The following is an 18,777-nucleotide window of genomic DNA, read 5'->3' on the forward strand; positions in this document are numbered from 1 at the left end:
TTTTTCTGAAATATACCCGGCTCCCCTGCACGCCGAGCCTCTCCGCTGCGTCTCGCTGAGTTGCAGGAGGAGCTATTGCTGCGGGAGCTGAGGACGCGGCGCCTGCTGCATGACTGCCAACACCTCGTTAATTTTTAAAGGAAAACAAGATGTATGTTGTTCTTACTCCAGCTTACCACAAACCTTCACAAAGCAAGTTAGTGCAGGAGGATACCTGTTGAGATCCCTTAGTCTTACTGCGGTTAATTAGGGTGTTGAAACTCGGAGGGTCTTTTTTCCAAACCTCCTCTCCTCTCCCCAAAATGTCTAGACGCTGTTTTTCCAGAATGAGGAAGTATCTATACATCTACGTACTGCCACAATGGGAATACATTTTCAAATCCAGCCCCATGATACTTAGCACGTGTTAACTCTCTTCACTAGTGGGAAATTGCGTGTCTTTACCAGTGTCTTTCTATTGTCTCGTAGGTGTCAGCTCCCACACAGCTGTCTGATATTGTTGCCTTCCCAACCCTGGGACGGGTGACACCGGCAAGAAGGACTGAGTCCTCTTGTACAAAACTCTGTACCCGTTCGTCTTTCTCAAAGTGAAAGCAGATGCTGGATGTGATGATTTAGCTGACTTCACTTCATGGAGGGGAGGGAGGGGATTACTGTCACCTGTGGTCTTTCTCCCTGCTTTGTAACAGCACAATGAACATTCTCCTTTCTACAGGAAATGATAGCACAGAAAAAGAAGTCAGTAGTTTTAACTGTGCTCAGTTTTTCACGCTGCATCATTTTTCTTTAATGATTTTATTCTAAACAGAGGCATAAATGTAATTCTTTTTGACTGAAATCATACCCACACCTTGAGTATTCATTCTGAGGGAAGGTAAGTAATGAAATTAAATGACATACAATAATGTTTGATGTTTTTTGGATTAAATGGAGTGGTTTATCGCACAAACTTGTTGTGGGGCGAAAAGTGCACAAACTACCTAAATAACTGGTTATGTTGTTGGTAGGCCTAAATCTTCTACGATGCGTCTTCTGTTTGCTATTTTGAGTGAATCTGGGTATGAGTTAATATCTAAACATGCAAAAGGACAGCTCTTTGAGAATACATCCAGCCAAAACTGTTGCCCCTTGTCCATTTTTAAAATGCCTGGGCTTCTGTGGTCACAGAGACTGGATACCATCCTAGTGAGAAATATTCCTGTCTCGTAGCAGGCCCAGATTATCTGGCACTCTGTGCTGGCTCTTGGACAGATGCAAAACCCCTGAGTGAGATGCTGGCCCCAGGGAAGTTCACAAGCTGTCTGCCATTGTCCTCAGCAGCATCCTGGCTTCACTCTCTGCACTCGCCCTTCGCTGGGGAAAATTGTTCTGTATAGGAACTGATGCCAGAAAAACTACTTTTATATCACTTCATCACACTGCTGGTTTTTTTGTTTGTTTGTTGTTTTGGTTTTTTTTTAAATGTAGGCAGGCATTCTGCATTATGTAAGGATTTGCAATGTGCAGCTATAGCGCTGGCTGCTTTGCATAGGTAGGCACATCTGCTGCAATCCAAGATCTAGTTCCTCTCTGGGGAAACCCTGAGCTGCTGCTTGCCACTTGTCAGGGTGCAAAGCCATAATTTTGGACAGCTGTCTCAACAGCTTCTCTAGCTGTTATGGGAATGAAGTTGTTGACAGTGTGGAAGAGTAAAGGGAGTGCTACAATTCATACATACAACCTTTATTAGTCAGAGTGGTTGACAGCAAAGGTAGATTTGAACATATAGTACTTTATATATAAATAAATGCAGCAAAACAGAACAAAAATTTGAGACTGTACATTTTGAGAAGATTAATGGGTGCGCAACTGAACTTTACACAAAAACAGATCATGTAATCATAGCTATGTTCACATTAGGAACTTTTCTGAGAAGCAAACAAATGAGTAAAATCATGTTGAAGAGCTAAGTCCTGAAATCCTTATTCATTCTTTCTCCACGTGTCCTCAGAATAGCTGATCCAGACAGCAGTGAGAGAGGTAAATGCCCTGGTACTCTGAAAACTAAGTTTCCTCTTTGGAATTAAACCATGGGTTCAGACACTCAGATTTTCAAGCCGCAGGTCCTGGAGAACCCACTCAGAGGCTTGGTCACTGGCTTGTTCTGAGGTTTTTGGCTAACTGAGATAATATGTTGTGGCTCTTCTGTACAGATCCTCATGTCTGTAAAAGGCCTTTGCAAGCATGCAGCAGCTTGTCCATCTTTGCATCACACTGTGAGATCGAGTCACAAATCTTTCCCAAGAAAAATCTCTCATCTAGAAAGAGCGAATAAGAACCACATGACTTGTGGTAACATCTCAAGCCCATGGAGATCATTTCCTTCATGTCAGTAAACTTTGGCTCTGGCCCATAGAGTGGGGTCCTGAGGGACATCAAAGGTGTTGCATGTGAAAAAATTCCTCAACCGCTTTTGCTAATCTGGGATTTACCTTCCCCTCCCTGGCTTTGGGCCTACTCTGTAGCTGTTGTTGAAATCAAGGGTGCAATTCTCAGTGAGTTCTATGGGAGCAGGAGGAGGGATTTCACACGGGAAAGGATTCCAGGTATAATGTGCAGCTTTACTTTCTCCCAATGCCTTTTCCAGCTCTCTGCTGGACATAGTCACTACATAGCATTTGCACACTTTCACAGTGAATTTCTCTCCCGGACAGTGAAGCTTAGAAAAATCACTTCACCTGCAGATTTATTACGTACTATGTGCTCTCCCTATTCCTTTGTTTGGTGATAACATCTTACACCGGAGCAAACACCGTGCAAAGGGGAATAGTGAAAAAAGCCAAAAGATGCGCGTGTGTGCGCTGGGGTGAGTGGGTGCTGGTGTCCCCCAGCATGTGCCCAGCGGGCTCCGCTCTGCCCGTCTCGCAGCACTAGCACCCCAATGCACATGCCGTCTGATCCAGCCACCGGGAGGGAAGGTATGCGGCACTTGGCTAGCGCTGGGAACGTGTCTTCTGGGGTCACGTCTCCTCAGCAGCAGGATGGTGCCACCAACCCCCTCTCCCTGGGGCCACCGGGATGGATGGGCACATCCCCCTGGCACCGCTGGGCAGGCAGGACAGCGGTCTGGATTTACGTACATACAAGTGGCCTCCGAAATTATTTGTGATATGCAACTGAGGACAAAGAGGAGCCCATGGGTAGGAGGGAAGTGAGTGCCTGTGCACAACCCCAGGCATGCCAGGACTTGCCCTCTTCTCTGAAGCAGAAAAATAAGGCTGTTTCTGAGGGCAGTGTGAACGTTAGCTGGCCCCAGTGCCTGTGCCTGGACAAGAGATATATAACCTGAACTGGAATTAATGGCTTTTAAAATGTCCATGTGCTATGGGAACTTTAAAGAAATGTTGAAAGTAGTATTTCTTGACTTTGGAGGTATAGCTGGTGCTATGAAACACACTCTTTTCCCATATATTTAGTTGCCACTGAATGACATTTGATGTGAAAGGTGAGAATGGAAGGAAGATAACGATGTTTCACAACCGCAGGCTCCAGTTTTAAGGAAGGGAATAACACTTTTGACTAGCTATATATTCACTGGTCTATATAATTTAGTGGTACATTACGTCCCCCTTTGGACTGCAGCACTGTGATTAGAGGAGCAAAAATAGCAAATGCAGAGAACTGACAATGATTGATGTAACATGATCAATAAGGAGAAATTCAGCTATCTAAGGCTTAAACTACTGTGTCAAACCAGTGAAGTGCTAAGTTTAAGATCTAAGAGGTATTTCTTCGGCTCTTACAAATTAGGGGCCTAATTTCTTCATGCCTGCTTTAGCCATACCTACATGTATCTGATTTGTGCAGTGGTACACCTGAACGTGTGCCTCATCCCTACCTCTTTGTTTAAAATCACACCACGTGCTTTTAAAGCCCCTGGGCCTGGGGCAGAGGGGAGGACCCGGGCTCGCCCCAAGGAGCCGGGCTGTGAGGAGGACAGCCGCTCCTCTGCTGCTTGCCTGCCCTGCCAAGTCCTTGCTGCTCCCACAGCCCCAGTGCCAGCACTGGCGCGATGGCTCCCAGCCCAGTGCCGGCGGGGCAGCGGGGCCGGCAGCCAGAGGCATGGTGGAATAAGCAAGCCGGCAGAAAGCTGTTGGCTGGGGACCAATTTTCACCACATTGCAGCTGCAGCCGGAGAAGCCGGGGCCAGCCGGCATGGGTGGCAGGCCCGTCCTGGCAGGATCGGAGGAGCTTTGCCACGGGGCTGTCCCTGGCTACGGGGAGAGGAGAGCGGCTCTGGGGCAGCCCAGGGCCAGCCTCCCGCTCCACGGGGCGTTTGCCCTCTCTCCTCTGGGTCTGCGACTTGTGCAGGGGAAGACACAGAGCCTACCTGTGTTTCTGGTGCTGGATGAGGCTCCTGGATTTGGAGTGACCCGTGTTGTCAGCACCAGCAGAGTGATCCCTGAGCACTTTGTCCTGGCTCAGGTTTATAAGTGCTGGGCTGGGCCCCAGCAAGCCGCCATTTGCTTTCTGAAGAGCCTTTCCTCTCTGGGACAACAGCTCTGTCTGCCTTGCCACCACCTTTCCCTCTGAGGTCTGCTAAAGAGCATTTCCAGGGCTCCCTCACAGGAACATGTCACATACAGCAAAACTGCTGCATGTGAGGAGCGTTCCTGGTGCAGGGAGAGACGGAGCCGGTGTGCCCGGAAAGGGACTCGGGACTGTGTCTGGGAGGTGAAACCACAGCTGAGGGTGGGGAGAAGAGCAACCATACCAAAGGGAGTATTATTAGAGGGAAAGACCACGCCAAGCATGGCAGTGTGAAGCCGTGAGAGACCAGCGTGCTGGTCTGTAGAGCTCTGTACTGGCTATAGGTATCTCCTTGCAGAGTGCAGGTATCAACCTATTGGAAGTGGCCTAGAGGGAGATTCTGCCTTGATAGGAAATTACTCTTGATTAGCTTAAAGACAACTACAAATACTGGCTGCAGAGCTTATCACGTGTTTTTTCTCCCTGTGACACTCAGTGGGAAGCACCAACAGGTTGTGTTTGCCTGCTCTAGGAGTCTGTGCGATAGCTCCGGTGGCTGTCCCCTATTAGCTGCGTCTTCTCGGTTGCATTAGTCGGCTGAAGCACGATAGGAGTTTCTCCATCTAAATTGGGGAGGAGGACAAAAAATACTTTAAGAATCCTTCACTTGCTACCAAAATCAGATTTCTTGTTAGCATGACAACATTTCATCTGCTGTTCTGGCTAACGGCTTCACCTTGGCTTCACAGACAGCTGCGTGCGTACTGAAGAGTCAGCAATGCCCACACCAAGTCTAAAATGCTCTTACTCCTTGTCCACGTGTAGTGGCAGATTTCCAGGTGAGTATTGCTGTTGTTATTAAACTGGACATTAGCTGTACCTGGTGCTTTGCAGAGATTGCAGGATGAGGGTTCATGCCTGTTCCACTTGCAAGTGCTTATTCCTGCAAATGTCTGAATATAATGAGTGCTATCGTGAGTCAGCAAGCACTAACCCTGACAGCATTTGTGAGAATGGGCCAGAAATGAGTCTTGAAGAAGGCAAAGTTAACAGTGAAGAAAGAAGAGAGTTAGAAGGCAAAAAATGCATGAGCAGTATTATACTTCAGAGGGATGAAATCACATGTATCCCGAAAGCCAGCTATTTAAATAAATATGTTAAATTGCATTTTGAAGTCTTATGTAATACATATATACAATAGGATTTTGAGAATTACTGTTTTAATGAGTTTGGAACTGCCAAAACCTTATATTATCACTATATAAATCCTTACTGCTTTATACTTTCTCATTCCATGCAGTTATGTGTTTGGTTTCTCAACATACCTGTAAAAAATGTGTTTGTTGTAGAGTGGAGGAAAGTGAAGTCCTTACAGAGTTCCCTGATGGCTGTTGTGTTCCCTCTGATAATGAACAAGGTTTGGCTGCCCTTCTCCTGGGCCTCATTCCAACCCACCGTTTTTTGAGGGGGGAGGAGGGGACTCAAGACTCAGAGACTGACTTTTAAAGGTTCAACCATCTCAGTGAAGTGTTTTCATATGAAAAATTTTGGACTATCTAAATCTCAATACTAGCACAGCCTTCACAGTAATGGAATACAAATGATGACTTTTTTTGCCAAATGACCAAATACTCAGAAAAAAACTCATCTGACATTTCCTCCTGCTTACATGACAGTTGATGGGATGAATCATGGGCAAAAGATGTAATGTACAGGAGTAACTTAACCCAGAGCAGGAATCTAATTGCATGCCATACGGCTTCCCCTCAGTGGGGGTAGAACAACTTCGACTCTGTCAAGGTGAAAGGCAAGAATGATTAAATGCCAAGCAGCTTCTCTGTATGGGCAATTCTGTATTTAGCCACAAGGTCAAAGACAGACATGTTTCATAACTTCTAAAAGCATATGAGTAATTAATGCTTAGAGCTCAGCTCGGGCTCAGATTAGTTTGGCAGTTCCAGTCCATTTTAAGTTGCTGTGCATTTTCTAGATTTCTGAGCAGCACTCCCTCCCACCCTCTGCTGCCTCCAAGTTGTTCATTTTCTGTAAGATCGTTGATGGAGGGCAGAGACTAGCAGTTCATTTTGCTGTGATACCCAGATGTGCAACAAGAGAATGGGACCCACTGCAAATCTGTCGCACTGCTTCCAGCTGATCTGCAGACAGTTCTGAGCTGACACCTTCAGCAAGCATTTTGCTGCCCACACCCTTCTAAGATTTATGATGTTTTTTATCAGAACAGGGACCCATGGTATAATAAACTGTACAAATATAGCCTGCTAATGGAGAGCTGCAGAATGGAGGTGCAGCGGAATTCACAGTTTAAACTGCTTTCTATAGATAGCTCTTGCTCACTGTTCGCCTACATTGGTATCATATGGAGTGTGGAGGAGACAATGAAGTGCAAAAAACTTATTGCTTCTGAGTTGGGAAAGTATTTTGTTATTCAGGTTCTTTTTTTTTTTTTTTTTCTCTCCCAGATTTCATTTTCTGTAAAATGAAAGTTGGTCTAGAAATGTCTTGCTTTGTTCTTACAATGATAACAAAACAGGAGAGGAGAACAAGCCTGCCAAACTGCTTGAGTGCATCATTACAGCCTGAAGCACCAGGGCAATCCAAATTCCAACAGCACCTCCTCTGGGACCACGAAAGTCAACAAAAGGTTTGCCATTGACTTCAGTGGAAGTAAAATCTGGCAGCCTGCCCCGTGTGTGTGAGTGAAAGCGATAAACCATTGCATGCGTCCGTGCTGCAGACAAGTGAGTGATACTTCCCTCTGTGTATTTTCGCAGGTCACCCATAACATCATGGCATACCACAGATTACCCTACTTTACACTTTTTTAATGTCATGTTTGAACTAAAACGCTAAAAAATGTCATGTTTAAAATGTAACAATCCAAATATAAGATTTATTTTTTGATCTTTCATTGTACATTAGGCCATAGTCCTTCTGTGGTACAAATCGATAGTCATGAGAAGAAATCACTGTAACCTAAGTACAGGCCAGGTCTTGCAAATCCTTAAGTTCCGTTAGTTCTGATTGTCATGCTACCCACAGAAGTACATGCTGTAAAATGAATCTCTCATGGGAGATACACAACTAGCTGAGCACTAGAACTGCTCAAATATATTTGAATAAAACTTTCTTCTAGAGGAATATGCCACTTCAACAGAATTGAAGCCTTTGACATGATTATGTCGATCTCAGTGACAGCCCACTTTGCTTTTATATTTTAGGGAATGGATCACTGAATTTTGGGCCTCGCATCTCTTTTCTTCACTAATAATTGTTTTATGGTATCTTAATTTGAGGAATGAAATCAACTGTGTAATACTTTAATTTTGTTAAGGAGAAATGTGAGGGACTCTGAAAATTATTATTGTTGTGCCAGTTTGAAAGATGAGGTCTAAATCTCAACTCCCACGACACACATATTGCCTCCTTTGCGCAGTAGGGCCAGCTCCAGGCAGCTCCCACTGACCACAGCAACAACTGCTGGAGACTCGGTCTCAGAGGTTTTTAGCATCAGGAATGGTGATGTTTTATTGATGTTGCATTGCTCAGAAAAGCAATGGCTGACTACAAAATATTTGGATAAATTAAAGTATGGCCTTAGCTTGAGAATCTACATTTTAACCTTAGCAAAAAAGTTCTGGCTAGCAATAATATAGATACTGGAGACAGCAGGAAACAAATAAATTAATTACCAGCTAGAATGCTCAGTCTGTGGGCAGAGGGCATGCAAAGAATTTGGATCCTAATAGGATTTCCTCTTCCAAAATTAAATCTGCTGCAGGAGCGATTACAGTTTGTTGCTGAATTATCTACAGGAGCAGTTCTGTTATTTACATAAAGGAAGGCATGAGTATCCATTTCTATGGCCCAACATTTGAAAATGTCTGGTGGAAAAGACCAATCTTTGCCATTCTAAGTCAGCTGCATCTTTTTGGTCACATCCCTAAAATATTGGGTGAAGGGTGGGGGGAAGGAAGTGCAGTTTGAGCTGTTTATCATTCATTTTTCTAAATGCACTGTCTATTTTCCTTTCAGCTGCTGAAAAGATGATCACATTATCCTCTGTCATGAAGTTTTAACTTTTATTCCCAATATGTTGCTGCTTTAATTTCATCTAGTTTTAAAATATAGAGAATTCTACTCTACTGAGGCAAGCTCGTTTTGATTGGTAGGAAAATATAGCAAGACTGAAAAGAAGGGTAGGAAAGGTAGAAATACCTAGTTTTGTCCAGGCCCTACCTATATACTTAATATTGTCTTCAAAATACTTAAAACACAGGATTCCACATTCTGTTAATTTTTCAGGGTGATACTTTGCTAAACACTTTAATTTTTTTTTAAAAAATTCATTTCTCAGTGAGACTTGGTGGGAGTAAAGAGATGGGAAGGTGGCCTAAAATTACTGAATACCAATAAATACCACCTGTGCTGGAAGGAGGGAGAAATATTTTTTCTGCCACTGGGGAATTTTGTGCTGGATTTTGAGAGAGAGCAAAATACCTGCCAAATTACAAAAAAAGACAGAATTAAAAAATTCTTATCCTTCAAAGTTTCATCTTCATATTTCAAGCTTGGCTTTGGTGTCATAGACCCATAAATATCAAGACCCATTTTAGGTTTGTACTCTTCAGGCGCCTCACGTCATAAAGTATATTACATTTATTTCAAATAATGCATTGTGGTTATAAAGTTTTCACTAATAGTTTTTGTTGCCTTTGCAGAGACTGATCAAGTATGACCAACTTTTAAGCTGACTGTATTTACCTTGATATGCCTTTAGGCAAAACCAATTTAAAAACACCACCACACATTGACATATCAGTTATATAAATAGCATTTGTTTCAACTACTACAAGTGTTTTGTTACATATTTATGGAAGGGTAAATCTGTGTGAAAAGTTGGGGGGAAAAAAATTCTTCTTGCTAAGAGAACATGACATTTGCAATCTGGCAGTGCTAATTTAAGCATAATAAATGTAAGAATATAACAGCGTAAGACCTTCCATAACAATGGAAGAGAAAAAGAGTGAGCTGACTGCTTAGGTCTTTCCTCATTAAAAAAGCATAATCCTAATCATAGTTTATATAAATTTGCAACTGAAAAGTGGCCTAGGTCTTACCCTGATACTTTGGCCTCTTATGGCTGGAGCAAGGGTCATTGCCTCTCCCAGCCTGTCCTGCAAGTGTCCAAATCTAACCAGTTTGAGGTATCTCTGCTTCCCCTGAAGAGGAAGGCAAAACTCTGCCCCGCTTCGGCAGATCAGGACAGGGCTCTTTCTTTGTTCAAAATATGGAACCCACGCTAGTGCCAAATTAGGAAATCACCACGTTCATCCTTTGGTATAGCCCAAACCTGCATGTGCAGCTGGGGTGGATGCACCAAAGCTGAGAAAAGAGGGTGACCTGCTGCAAAGGGGGTCCTGCTGCCCCTGGCCCGTGTTCCTGGCTGGGCGCTCTTGGTCCCTTCTTTGAGCCGGCATTAGCACTCGGCCTGCCCCACTGTGAAGCACAGCAGGGAGTTAAATGGGCAGGGAACCACACACATTTTTGAGAGGATTAGTTTTCACCTGGCTGGTGTCCAAGATCTGGCTCCTGGTAGGGCAGCACAATTGGTACTGCCAGTGCAGAAGAGAGCAAGCAGCTGCGGGGCTGGATGGGAGAGGGGCAGGACTGCAAGCTCTCTTAGGTTACTGCACAACCTTACTGTTGGAAACTTTGCATCTTTTCTTGAAGCCTTTTCTTGAATGGGTACAGTTGGCCCATCGCAGTCAGCGATAAATTTTACATGATTCAAAACTGAATGGCAGCTTCTTCAGGCAGATCAGATGTGGCAAGCACCAGTCCAGGCAGAGCCTAATGCGTAAGTACAGGATCTAGGCTATGAAGCAATGTGGGCATGGGGCCTAGAGGGTGAATGTCGTCTCTTAAGATGAGCCCTGAGACTTCTAATGTTCCAATGTCTTTTAAGAGATACAGGAGATATTTAATTGTTAGTGCCATAAGTTTAGTTTTTCATTAACACACAACTTGGAAAGTTCACCAGGGCATGGTGTTAGCTAGAGTGAATTGGCACATCTCCACTGGTGTCTGGAACCAGCCTCAGCATTGTGAGCAGAACATCTGGCCTACAGGCTTTCAAGATTATTTTGAACAGCTTTGCCACACAGTAAGCCCCTATAATACACACCTCTTTCCATGTCATTCTTAATTTGCTCTTCCAAATCTTCTGGAGACACACGGAACTCCTGTTCTTCCCCTTCAGGTCCTTTGGGCTTACACTTTCCACAGCAGCAGTTGAAGCAGCAGCAGAGGCAGCAGCAGAGGTAGCAGCCCGTCAGCAGGCCACAGACTGCACACAGACCCTGGGTTAAACACAGCAGGAGGAAAACCCTGTGAGCAATGACCTTCTTCAAACTCGTGGCGGCCTGTTACAGCTGAAGGCAGATCATCAAAGGAACTTGGGTTCCCAGCAGCTTGGCACTTAGAGGGGTCCAGCCGCTGGCCAAATGCCTAAGCAAGGGCCAGATCTTCCAAAGTCCTCCTCGCCATGAGCTCCTACTTGCTACTCAGGACCACGTCCACAAAGATGACACTAACCAACAGGCCCCTGCATGCTCAACTTTTGAAAGTCTATCTTCAGCTGATGGCCCTCAGAAAAAAACTTCCAGGCTGTATGCAAAACCCCACCCACCTTAAAATGACTCATTTCCATCTTAAAAATGACTCATTTGCCCAAGATCGTTTTTGCAAACACTTATTTACTGGAAGGTTCTTGTCAATAACAAAGCCGAGAGAAAAAGAAGCAAAGACCCAGATGCATCCCACGTAACTTCAGGCACTGACCTAAGGCCTCCAAATTAGGACTGTAGCCCCTGTGGGCTCCCCACACAGTCAATGGGAAGTTAAAAGCCCTTCCAGAGGGTGATTCAGCCCCGGGAGGATTTGAATTGCCCGTTGGGGTGTCTCTCTCTCCCCATTAGCCTGTGTGGGAGCACACAGGTGACAATTCCTAAATTAGACTCCTTGGGCTGTGGTTTCTTGATGTGGGGACTCAGGTGGCAAGAAGTTTCCCACTTGCATTGCCCTCTGCTCACTCCTGTCCCTGTGGCACAAAGCACAGAGGCTTCAGCAGAGCCAGCACCACTGCCTGGGGCTGAGAGCTGAGATCTCAGACAGATTCAGCAGCCAGAAAACTTTAATTGACAGAGCTTTTCTTCCTCCAGACCAGGTCACTGCCTGGGTTCACAGCACAGCTCCACAGCTGCTTGCGTTGGGGGCTGCGTGCTGCATTACAACAATGGGAGTGGGGGGGGGGGGGGTGGGGGTGGGGGGTTGCTGGCAGCGCGGCTCCTGACCCGGGGCAGATCCAGGCCTGCACCAAGATTTTTGTGGCAAAGGAGAAACCTCCACGTCTCTTCATGGACATATAGGTGTAAGAGCAAAGGAAAGTCAGTGACATTCCTGAAAAGTGAATCAAAGCTGATATGTGGAATGTGTATGTAAAGCCAGCACAGCTTTGTGGCCACCAGACATATATGGGTTGCAGGTACAGCCAGGCTTTAGCATTATAGTTATACAGTCTGCCCTTTACTAACCATTCATTATATTCATAAGAAAACATGCTGCTGAGGGAGAAAGCAAGCACAAATGTCAGGATATTGTCAAACTTTGACAATAAAGCTACGTAAATAACACTCAGTAACGTATGCATGTCTCAGTCAATGTTAGTGGGGCCCAAGTGGAGCATCTTTGAAGGTAATAAGACTATTCACATGCCTAATATTAATATAGGCATGTTTCAAGAGTGAGCAAGGCAGTTTTAAATGAAAAGAAGGACTCTGACTTTTTGTTTTAAAATGTTTTCCTTCCAACGGAGACCCAAAACTGTTCTAAAGGCTGTAGCCCCTAAAATAAGTTATCTGACTCTTTATCATTTATGCCATAATGGGGAATAAATCACCACAATGGATGGATAATAAATTCATGATACCTTCAAAGTTTCAAAATCTCTTGTGCTGATATTATCATAGTTGGTAAATCAAGAATCAGTTTATTGATGCGATCAATAAACTGTCTTCACGGTAGAGGGAGAATTGCTTTTTGCTAAAACAGTTAAACGAACTACCTCTATGCCTGCCAGTGGAGAAGCAGTTAAAAGTTCCCATTACCCATGTCAGTATGTTCCCAGTTTAATATGCCTGCTAAGAAGTCTGGCACTCCCCAAAAAAGTAATTTTCACTTTGCATTTCTCCTTTCATTTGAGTTTCCTTACTTCTAATGATACACCTCCTCACAATCGTCGGATTTTCTGAGTGTGCTAGGGAAGAGGATTTGCCAGGAATGTTTGTAGTTGAAGAGGAAGATAACAAGTGAACGCTGTGGTGCCTACTGTCTTCTACCAGAATGGAGGAAATCAGGGATCCAGAGGTCATCTGCAGATGATGCCTCAGACTCAAATAGTATTATGATGACCAATACAAAAATCTGAAACTGGAGGTATAGCCAGACTTTAGCATTATAGTTATACAGTCTGTATAACAGCATTTGTGCATGAATTAAAAAGAGATGAGGAATAATGAGCTCAGCTTGCAAAAAAACACTTGGTGGCCTGTTTATGCTTTGGAGGTGGTAAGATTTTGGGTTGGGGGAGGGATAGAGAGACCACCTGTGACAATCCTCAAATGCGTCTATATGCATATTTTGGATTTTTTATACAGAATTCTTAAAAACCAGAAAGCAGTGATTACTTTTGCTGCGATATTCAGCATATCTTGTCTCACCTCCAGGATACAGCTCCCTTGTAACAATCCACACATTCCTCCTGTAGCTGTTAGGGACTTAGTAGCTTCTGTCTGTACTCTCCACTGCTCTCCTTATGAGTCAAAGCTACAGCAGTTATGTCTGGTCCTCATTTTCTAACCACAGAGGATTTTATACTTCATAAAATCTCCATTAAAGATCAGTAAGCAGAAGAGGAATGAAAAGCTAAAAAAGCAGCAAACAGTGAAGAAAACCTTGTTTACCAAGACCGTGAAAGGACTCGATACTGCTTCTCTCTCAGCTCAAAGGCAATGCTTCCTGGCACCTGAATTGTGACAAAGGCCAAAGGAAAGAGTGGACAGCAAAGAAAAGAGGGAATGATCCAGCAGGAGAAGACAGTGGCTGTGGTGGGGAGTCCAGCTTGCAGCAGGAGTCAGCTACAGCAGCTGTAAGCAGGCAGCCTCCAGCCTGAGAGTGCAACTGCGCCTTTGCAAGTGTAATTTAAACACCAGTATTTTATTCATTAGTTTCACTCACTGTTCTGCATTTGAGCAGCTTCTGTCTCATCCTGCTTCAGCAGACAAATTGTGGCTTCTCAGACCCACAAAGTGCCCAAGCGACTTCCCAGTTTGAAAGGGGACTCCAGGGCAGTGAAGCACTTGGCCTGATCGGTGCTGAACACAGGAACCCATGTTCATGGTTCTCAGATGAAAGCTGTCATAGTGTGCTTGCTTCACACAGTACAAATAATTTTCCTATGTATTCCAGCAGAGTCCTTGCTTTCTTGTGCTTCTGTTGCTGGAAATAGGTGGGGACAGCATGGATTTTGCACGTTTGCAATTCTGTTGGTTTGTTACATTTCAGTAACATTTCTATATTTGCAGAAACACTCAAATTTGATATGTGCAAACATCAGAGGATGCCAGTGACATAAAAGAGCACATGAACACAACTCCTTTATGACTAGAACAGCCCATGATGTGTTTTTCCTTGAGCAATATGCCAGTTTTTGATGTATCATTCTCTTCTTTTCCTACTTTCTTTCTCCACTACACCCTTCTCACCTTTTCTTCCGCTTCCTTTCTCTCCCCCCTCACCAGGGCACATACATATATGACACCATAATCACAGAGTGTTATGTATTATTATTGCTTACTTATGCTGTGTGCTATATATAGCAAAGAACACAGCTAAATTTGTACTGTAATAACTTATTAACTGGTTGTCACATAAGTGGGACTTCTGGTTTTTGAACAATGAGTCATTTTTATTTAGTCATTACTGAAAAGAAAGTCAAAATTAAGCTGGAGCACTAGATTCAAATCTAATTAATGTCTAAAAGTGTTACAAAACATGCACTCTATTTAACTATTTACCAAGTTAAAAAGAAAAAGAAAACATTCTGTATTAGCACTATTCTGAGCTTAAGTTACATTCTGCCACTGTCAATTTTCCAGATAATGTTGTTTTTTAATTAAGCTTTTAGTAGCGGTTTAGATTCAGATCCTCGTATTTGTTAAGCCTGTAGCCTGTAGAGAGACCATGTTTTTCATGGGGTTCCTCGTGTATGTAATTGTCTGTGTGCATTGTAACATTTGATTTCCAACAGAAAATAACAGCTTACCTTTGCCCACCAGCTTGAGAGCATGAAGTAGGTGTTAACATTTTCCTCACCAAACTGTTCTGCTACATAGAGCCCTAACGATCCATACTTGTCATATATGTTTCGCTTGGACAGATCAGTCAGTGTTGCATGAGCATTGTTGATCTCTTTAAATTTTTCTGCAGCTTCTGGATTGTCTGGATTCTTGTCGGGATGATATTTCAGAGCCAGTTTTCTTAAACATGACAAAAAAAAAAAACCAAACAAAGGAAAGTAAGTCATCTGTATGTGTGCATGTATACAGACACAAAACATTACCAAATATTTTAACAGAGATACAATCATTCTGAACAGTGTGTTCAGCCTTCTTTTTTCCAGCTCCAGTGTACTCAGTGGAAGAAAAGTGACACAAAGTGACTGAACATGAAAGTTTTGGTAAAAGAGGTGTTCCTATTACAGTGAGCATGAACTTTGTGTCTTCATACCTAGTCAGCTATCATGTTAAAGGAGACAGTGATATATGCTGAAAGCACAGACTGCAGCATGATAATCAGTCATGGGCATTTGTTGCATTATGATCGCCAACTGATCTGCATCATTTAGCAGGTTTCAACAAAGATAAAGATTTTTTTAAAGGTTGTTTAAAAACATGATGATCACACACTGCTTATCCCATCAAGATTCTCTTCTTTATAGCAAAGGAAATTCTGTATTTGATTGCCTATCAACAGTAGCTATATTAAAATTCTGTAAACAGTGTCTGTGTTTGCAGAAGCCCAGATAGTGTTGATGGAAAACACAGTTAGGAGTTGCAATAAAAAGGAAGTATCTTTCTGAAGCACAAGGTGGAACAGCACAGTGAGTTAGCCCCAGTTTCAAGTACCTGTCTTTGGGCCTAATTCCCCACTGTTGCACTTCTGAGGCAGTACTTAAAGCAGTGAAAGCTGATTGTCAACTGGTTTAGGGATGTTTATGCTGGTGGGAAGCCTTTTCTAGGACAGGCCTCAGCACTGCCTTTTTCCCCTGACTGTACTCAGCGCTATGGCATCCAAGAACAGGTACAGCTTGAAAGGAACAATGTGGGACTGTTGGCTCATGGACAGCGCTGGGGAAGCACAGCTTGGAGAAGAAAGGGTTTTCTTCCAGCCATGTTGAAGCACTGGCAGTGTGAGCTCACATATACTTGCAAAACAAGTATAGACAGAAGTGTATCTTTTAAAAAATTTCCACTCCCTAAGAAGAACTGGCAATAAGATTTTTCCAGGACATTTATTTAATGACTAGTGCTGACCTCTAGTGGCATCAAAAGTGATTTAGTTGTGTTTTAAATACTGTGACTCTCACCTCAGTCAAGCTATGTTGCATTTTGTAAATACTCTCTCCGAGTGTTTCAGGAGCTAGCCGTGACCATTATGCCTCAAAATATTGTTTGTGGTGCGAAGGCAGTGTGTCCACACTTCCACTAACGAATCTATCCTCAGAGTGGAGTCCTGCTTGACTTTCCACTGAAGTCCCAGTACAGGTTATTCCCCCAGTAGAATGTAACTGCTTTGCTCCTGATGACAGTTTCTGCCTTGGAGACATTCTGCCAATATCAAGACTGATATAAGCCTGGGAACAGCCTCTGCCAATGATGTCTTCAGTTCTGTATGTTGAACTCAATTCATCTTTTCATAGATCATAAATAACTCCTTAGATGTTCTTCTAATAGCATGAAGGGATTCATGTTCAGTAATATTTAATATACTGTGCATGTGGTACCTTAAACATAAATTTTCAGTCATATTTAACATAATAAAACATGAAATAGGAGAACTGGAAAAACAAGCTAAGTCTTGCATGAATAATGATATTATGTTCCATCCAAGTATTTAAGTAGCTTATGCAGTCTATCCCTTTTCTTAGCTGAAAACAAACCCCAGCAGTTAGAATTTAAAAAAAAAAAAAGGGGGAGAGGCATTACTTTCAAAATCCATTTGTGGTTGCAGGCATTGGACAATCAGTCTCCAACCTTTCTTTCTTTTCCCACAGACCCAAAGACATCTTCTGCCCTCTCCATATCCCCAACAATCTCATGAAAAATAAGAATTTGAACAAAATGTAGTTTTGAAAAGGTGAAAAACATTAGTTGCACACTCACTTTACTTAGTATTGTTTTAGAATACTAACAGAGTTACTTTCAACATAGTACAGTTAACAAAAGATAGATGATTCTTATTTTGATTTTTGGAAAAACTGTCCTCACTAAAAATAGTACATTAACAAAACAACTCCCTGCACACCAAGATGACATATACTAATTGGAGATGACTTAGTAATGGGAAAGAGATCTATATACTGGTAGTGCAATTCATATGAGAAACAGGACTCCATTAGGTCCATCACAAGAAATAATATATGGACAAGAACTACGTGACATAGCGTGAAGTATCAGCTATATAGAAGCTTCCCTGTAGGTCCCTGGAAAAGTGACATTCCTAGTTATGTGATAATCATGGTTCATTACGAGGAGAGAAAAAGAAGCCAAAAAACACAGAGAGTGAAATGAACATAGGAGTTTCTTGGCTACTTCTCATACCAAACACATGGATTTATGTCCATTCAGACTTTTCTCATGATGAATGGCCTTCTCCTTCACCACCTTGGGATCACTGACCACTGCAGCCCTTCACAGCAGCAAGCAATGGGATGAGTTTGAGACAGAAAAGGGACAACAAGCAGAGAAATACTCACCCCACAAGATGGATAGGGCACTCATGGAAATGACGTCAGAGAAATATGCTTAGCACCTCTGTCAGTGGGAGGCTTAGGGTGAGAAATGAGATGAGGCCAGCCTGTACTGCAGGGGTGGGTCTGATAAGGGACATCTGGGTGGAGGGAGCAATATTCTGGAGGCAGGGAAGTTGTATAGGGTGAGATATGGCTGTGCTATGGAGTATTGAAGGGTGTCAGATACATCCCTGCTATTCCCTCGATAGCTTAGATGGTAGAGCGGACGACCGTAGACTCCCTTGCATGTCCTTCCTTAGGTCACTGATTCAAGTCTGTCTTGAAAGAGTGTCCTTTTGGCTCTGGCCAAGAACCTGTAGCACCCCTACATCCTTAACAGGACAGTTCACACGGAGGAGGCACTTGTGAGGTCACAATAGGGCAGCTGAGGACAAAAGGGCTGCTCCAGATCAAGTGGAAAGGCGGGATAAGCTTCAGTCGCACTCCTGCCATGCAGAGGTAGCTCCATGGTCCTGCTCAAGCAGGTGGGAGCTCAGAAAGGCTACTTGAGTCCAAGGGTCATGGCTAGGCTCACCGTTAATGGTGCACGTGGCCAGGCATAGACAGAGCTGCAACCCAGACCCAGTGGAGGTCAGAGAGGCAACCGAGGACCAGAAGCAAAGCTTCAAATTACATACTGCTGAGGCTTATTATAGCATTTTCATGCAAAGACAATGTTTACAGATGCACAAACCTAATAAGAAGCTCAGACAGCCAAATGCGCAGGGTGGACAGGAGGCAATCAGGCACCTGAGTGAGTTGAGTCTGAGTTCTGGTTTCATTAGAGGGGCACCTCCAGCAGGAACGCGAATGGGTGAGTTGGTGGTGGTGTGAGGGGGAGGCCGGTGGGAGGCCCAGGCTTTGGGTGCGGGGCAGCCTGGGTCCGGGGTGGGTGCCTGGGAGGGGAGAGGACCTCAGGCAGAGGCTGTGGGCTGGGGAATTAGCTCAAGTGGTAGAGCGCTCGCTTAGCATGTGAGAGGCAGCGGGATCGATGCCCGCATTCTCCAACGCTTTTCATTCCCCTCGCCTGGACACAGGGCCCTTTGCCAGGGGCCCTCTGTCCTCTGGGGGCTGTGGGGAGACCATGGTGTTCCTGGGCCGCCCAGGGGAGGACGGCG

The 18,777-nt window shown here is 43.9% G+C and overlaps 1 protein-coding gene and 1 non-coding gene across 2 annotated transcripts; one reads left to right on the top strand and one right to left on the bottom strand.

The window, feature by feature from the left end:
- Positions 1-5,037: 5,037 nt before the first annotated feature.
- On the bottom strand, positions 5,038-16,474 carry LOC104837052 (cysteine string protein-like). The gene is given in 5 exon segments (XM_010575918.1): positions 5,038-5,132; positions 10,715-10,889; positions 14,912-15,125; positions 16,385-16,413; positions 16,415-16,474. Coding segments are annotated over 5 exon segments (573 nt in total).
- A 2,119-nt stretch (positions 16,475-18,593) lies between these two features.
- On the top strand, positions 18,594-18,666 carry TRNAA-AGC. Its single transcript has one exon. It is a non-coding gene; the product is annotated as a tRNA-Ala (tRNA).
- Positions 18,667-18,777: the final 111 nt, after the last annotated feature.

Source organism: Haliaeetus leucocephalus, unplaced genomic scaffold (genome assembly GCF_000737465.1).
Source record: "Haliaeetus leucocephalus isolate CR32 unplaced genomic scaffold, Haliaeetus_leucocephalus-4.0 Scaffold506, whole genome shotgun sequence".
Taxonomy (NCBI): domain Eukaryota; kingdom Metazoa; phylum Chordata; class Aves; order Accipitriformes; family Accipitridae; genus Haliaeetus; species Haliaeetus leucocephalus.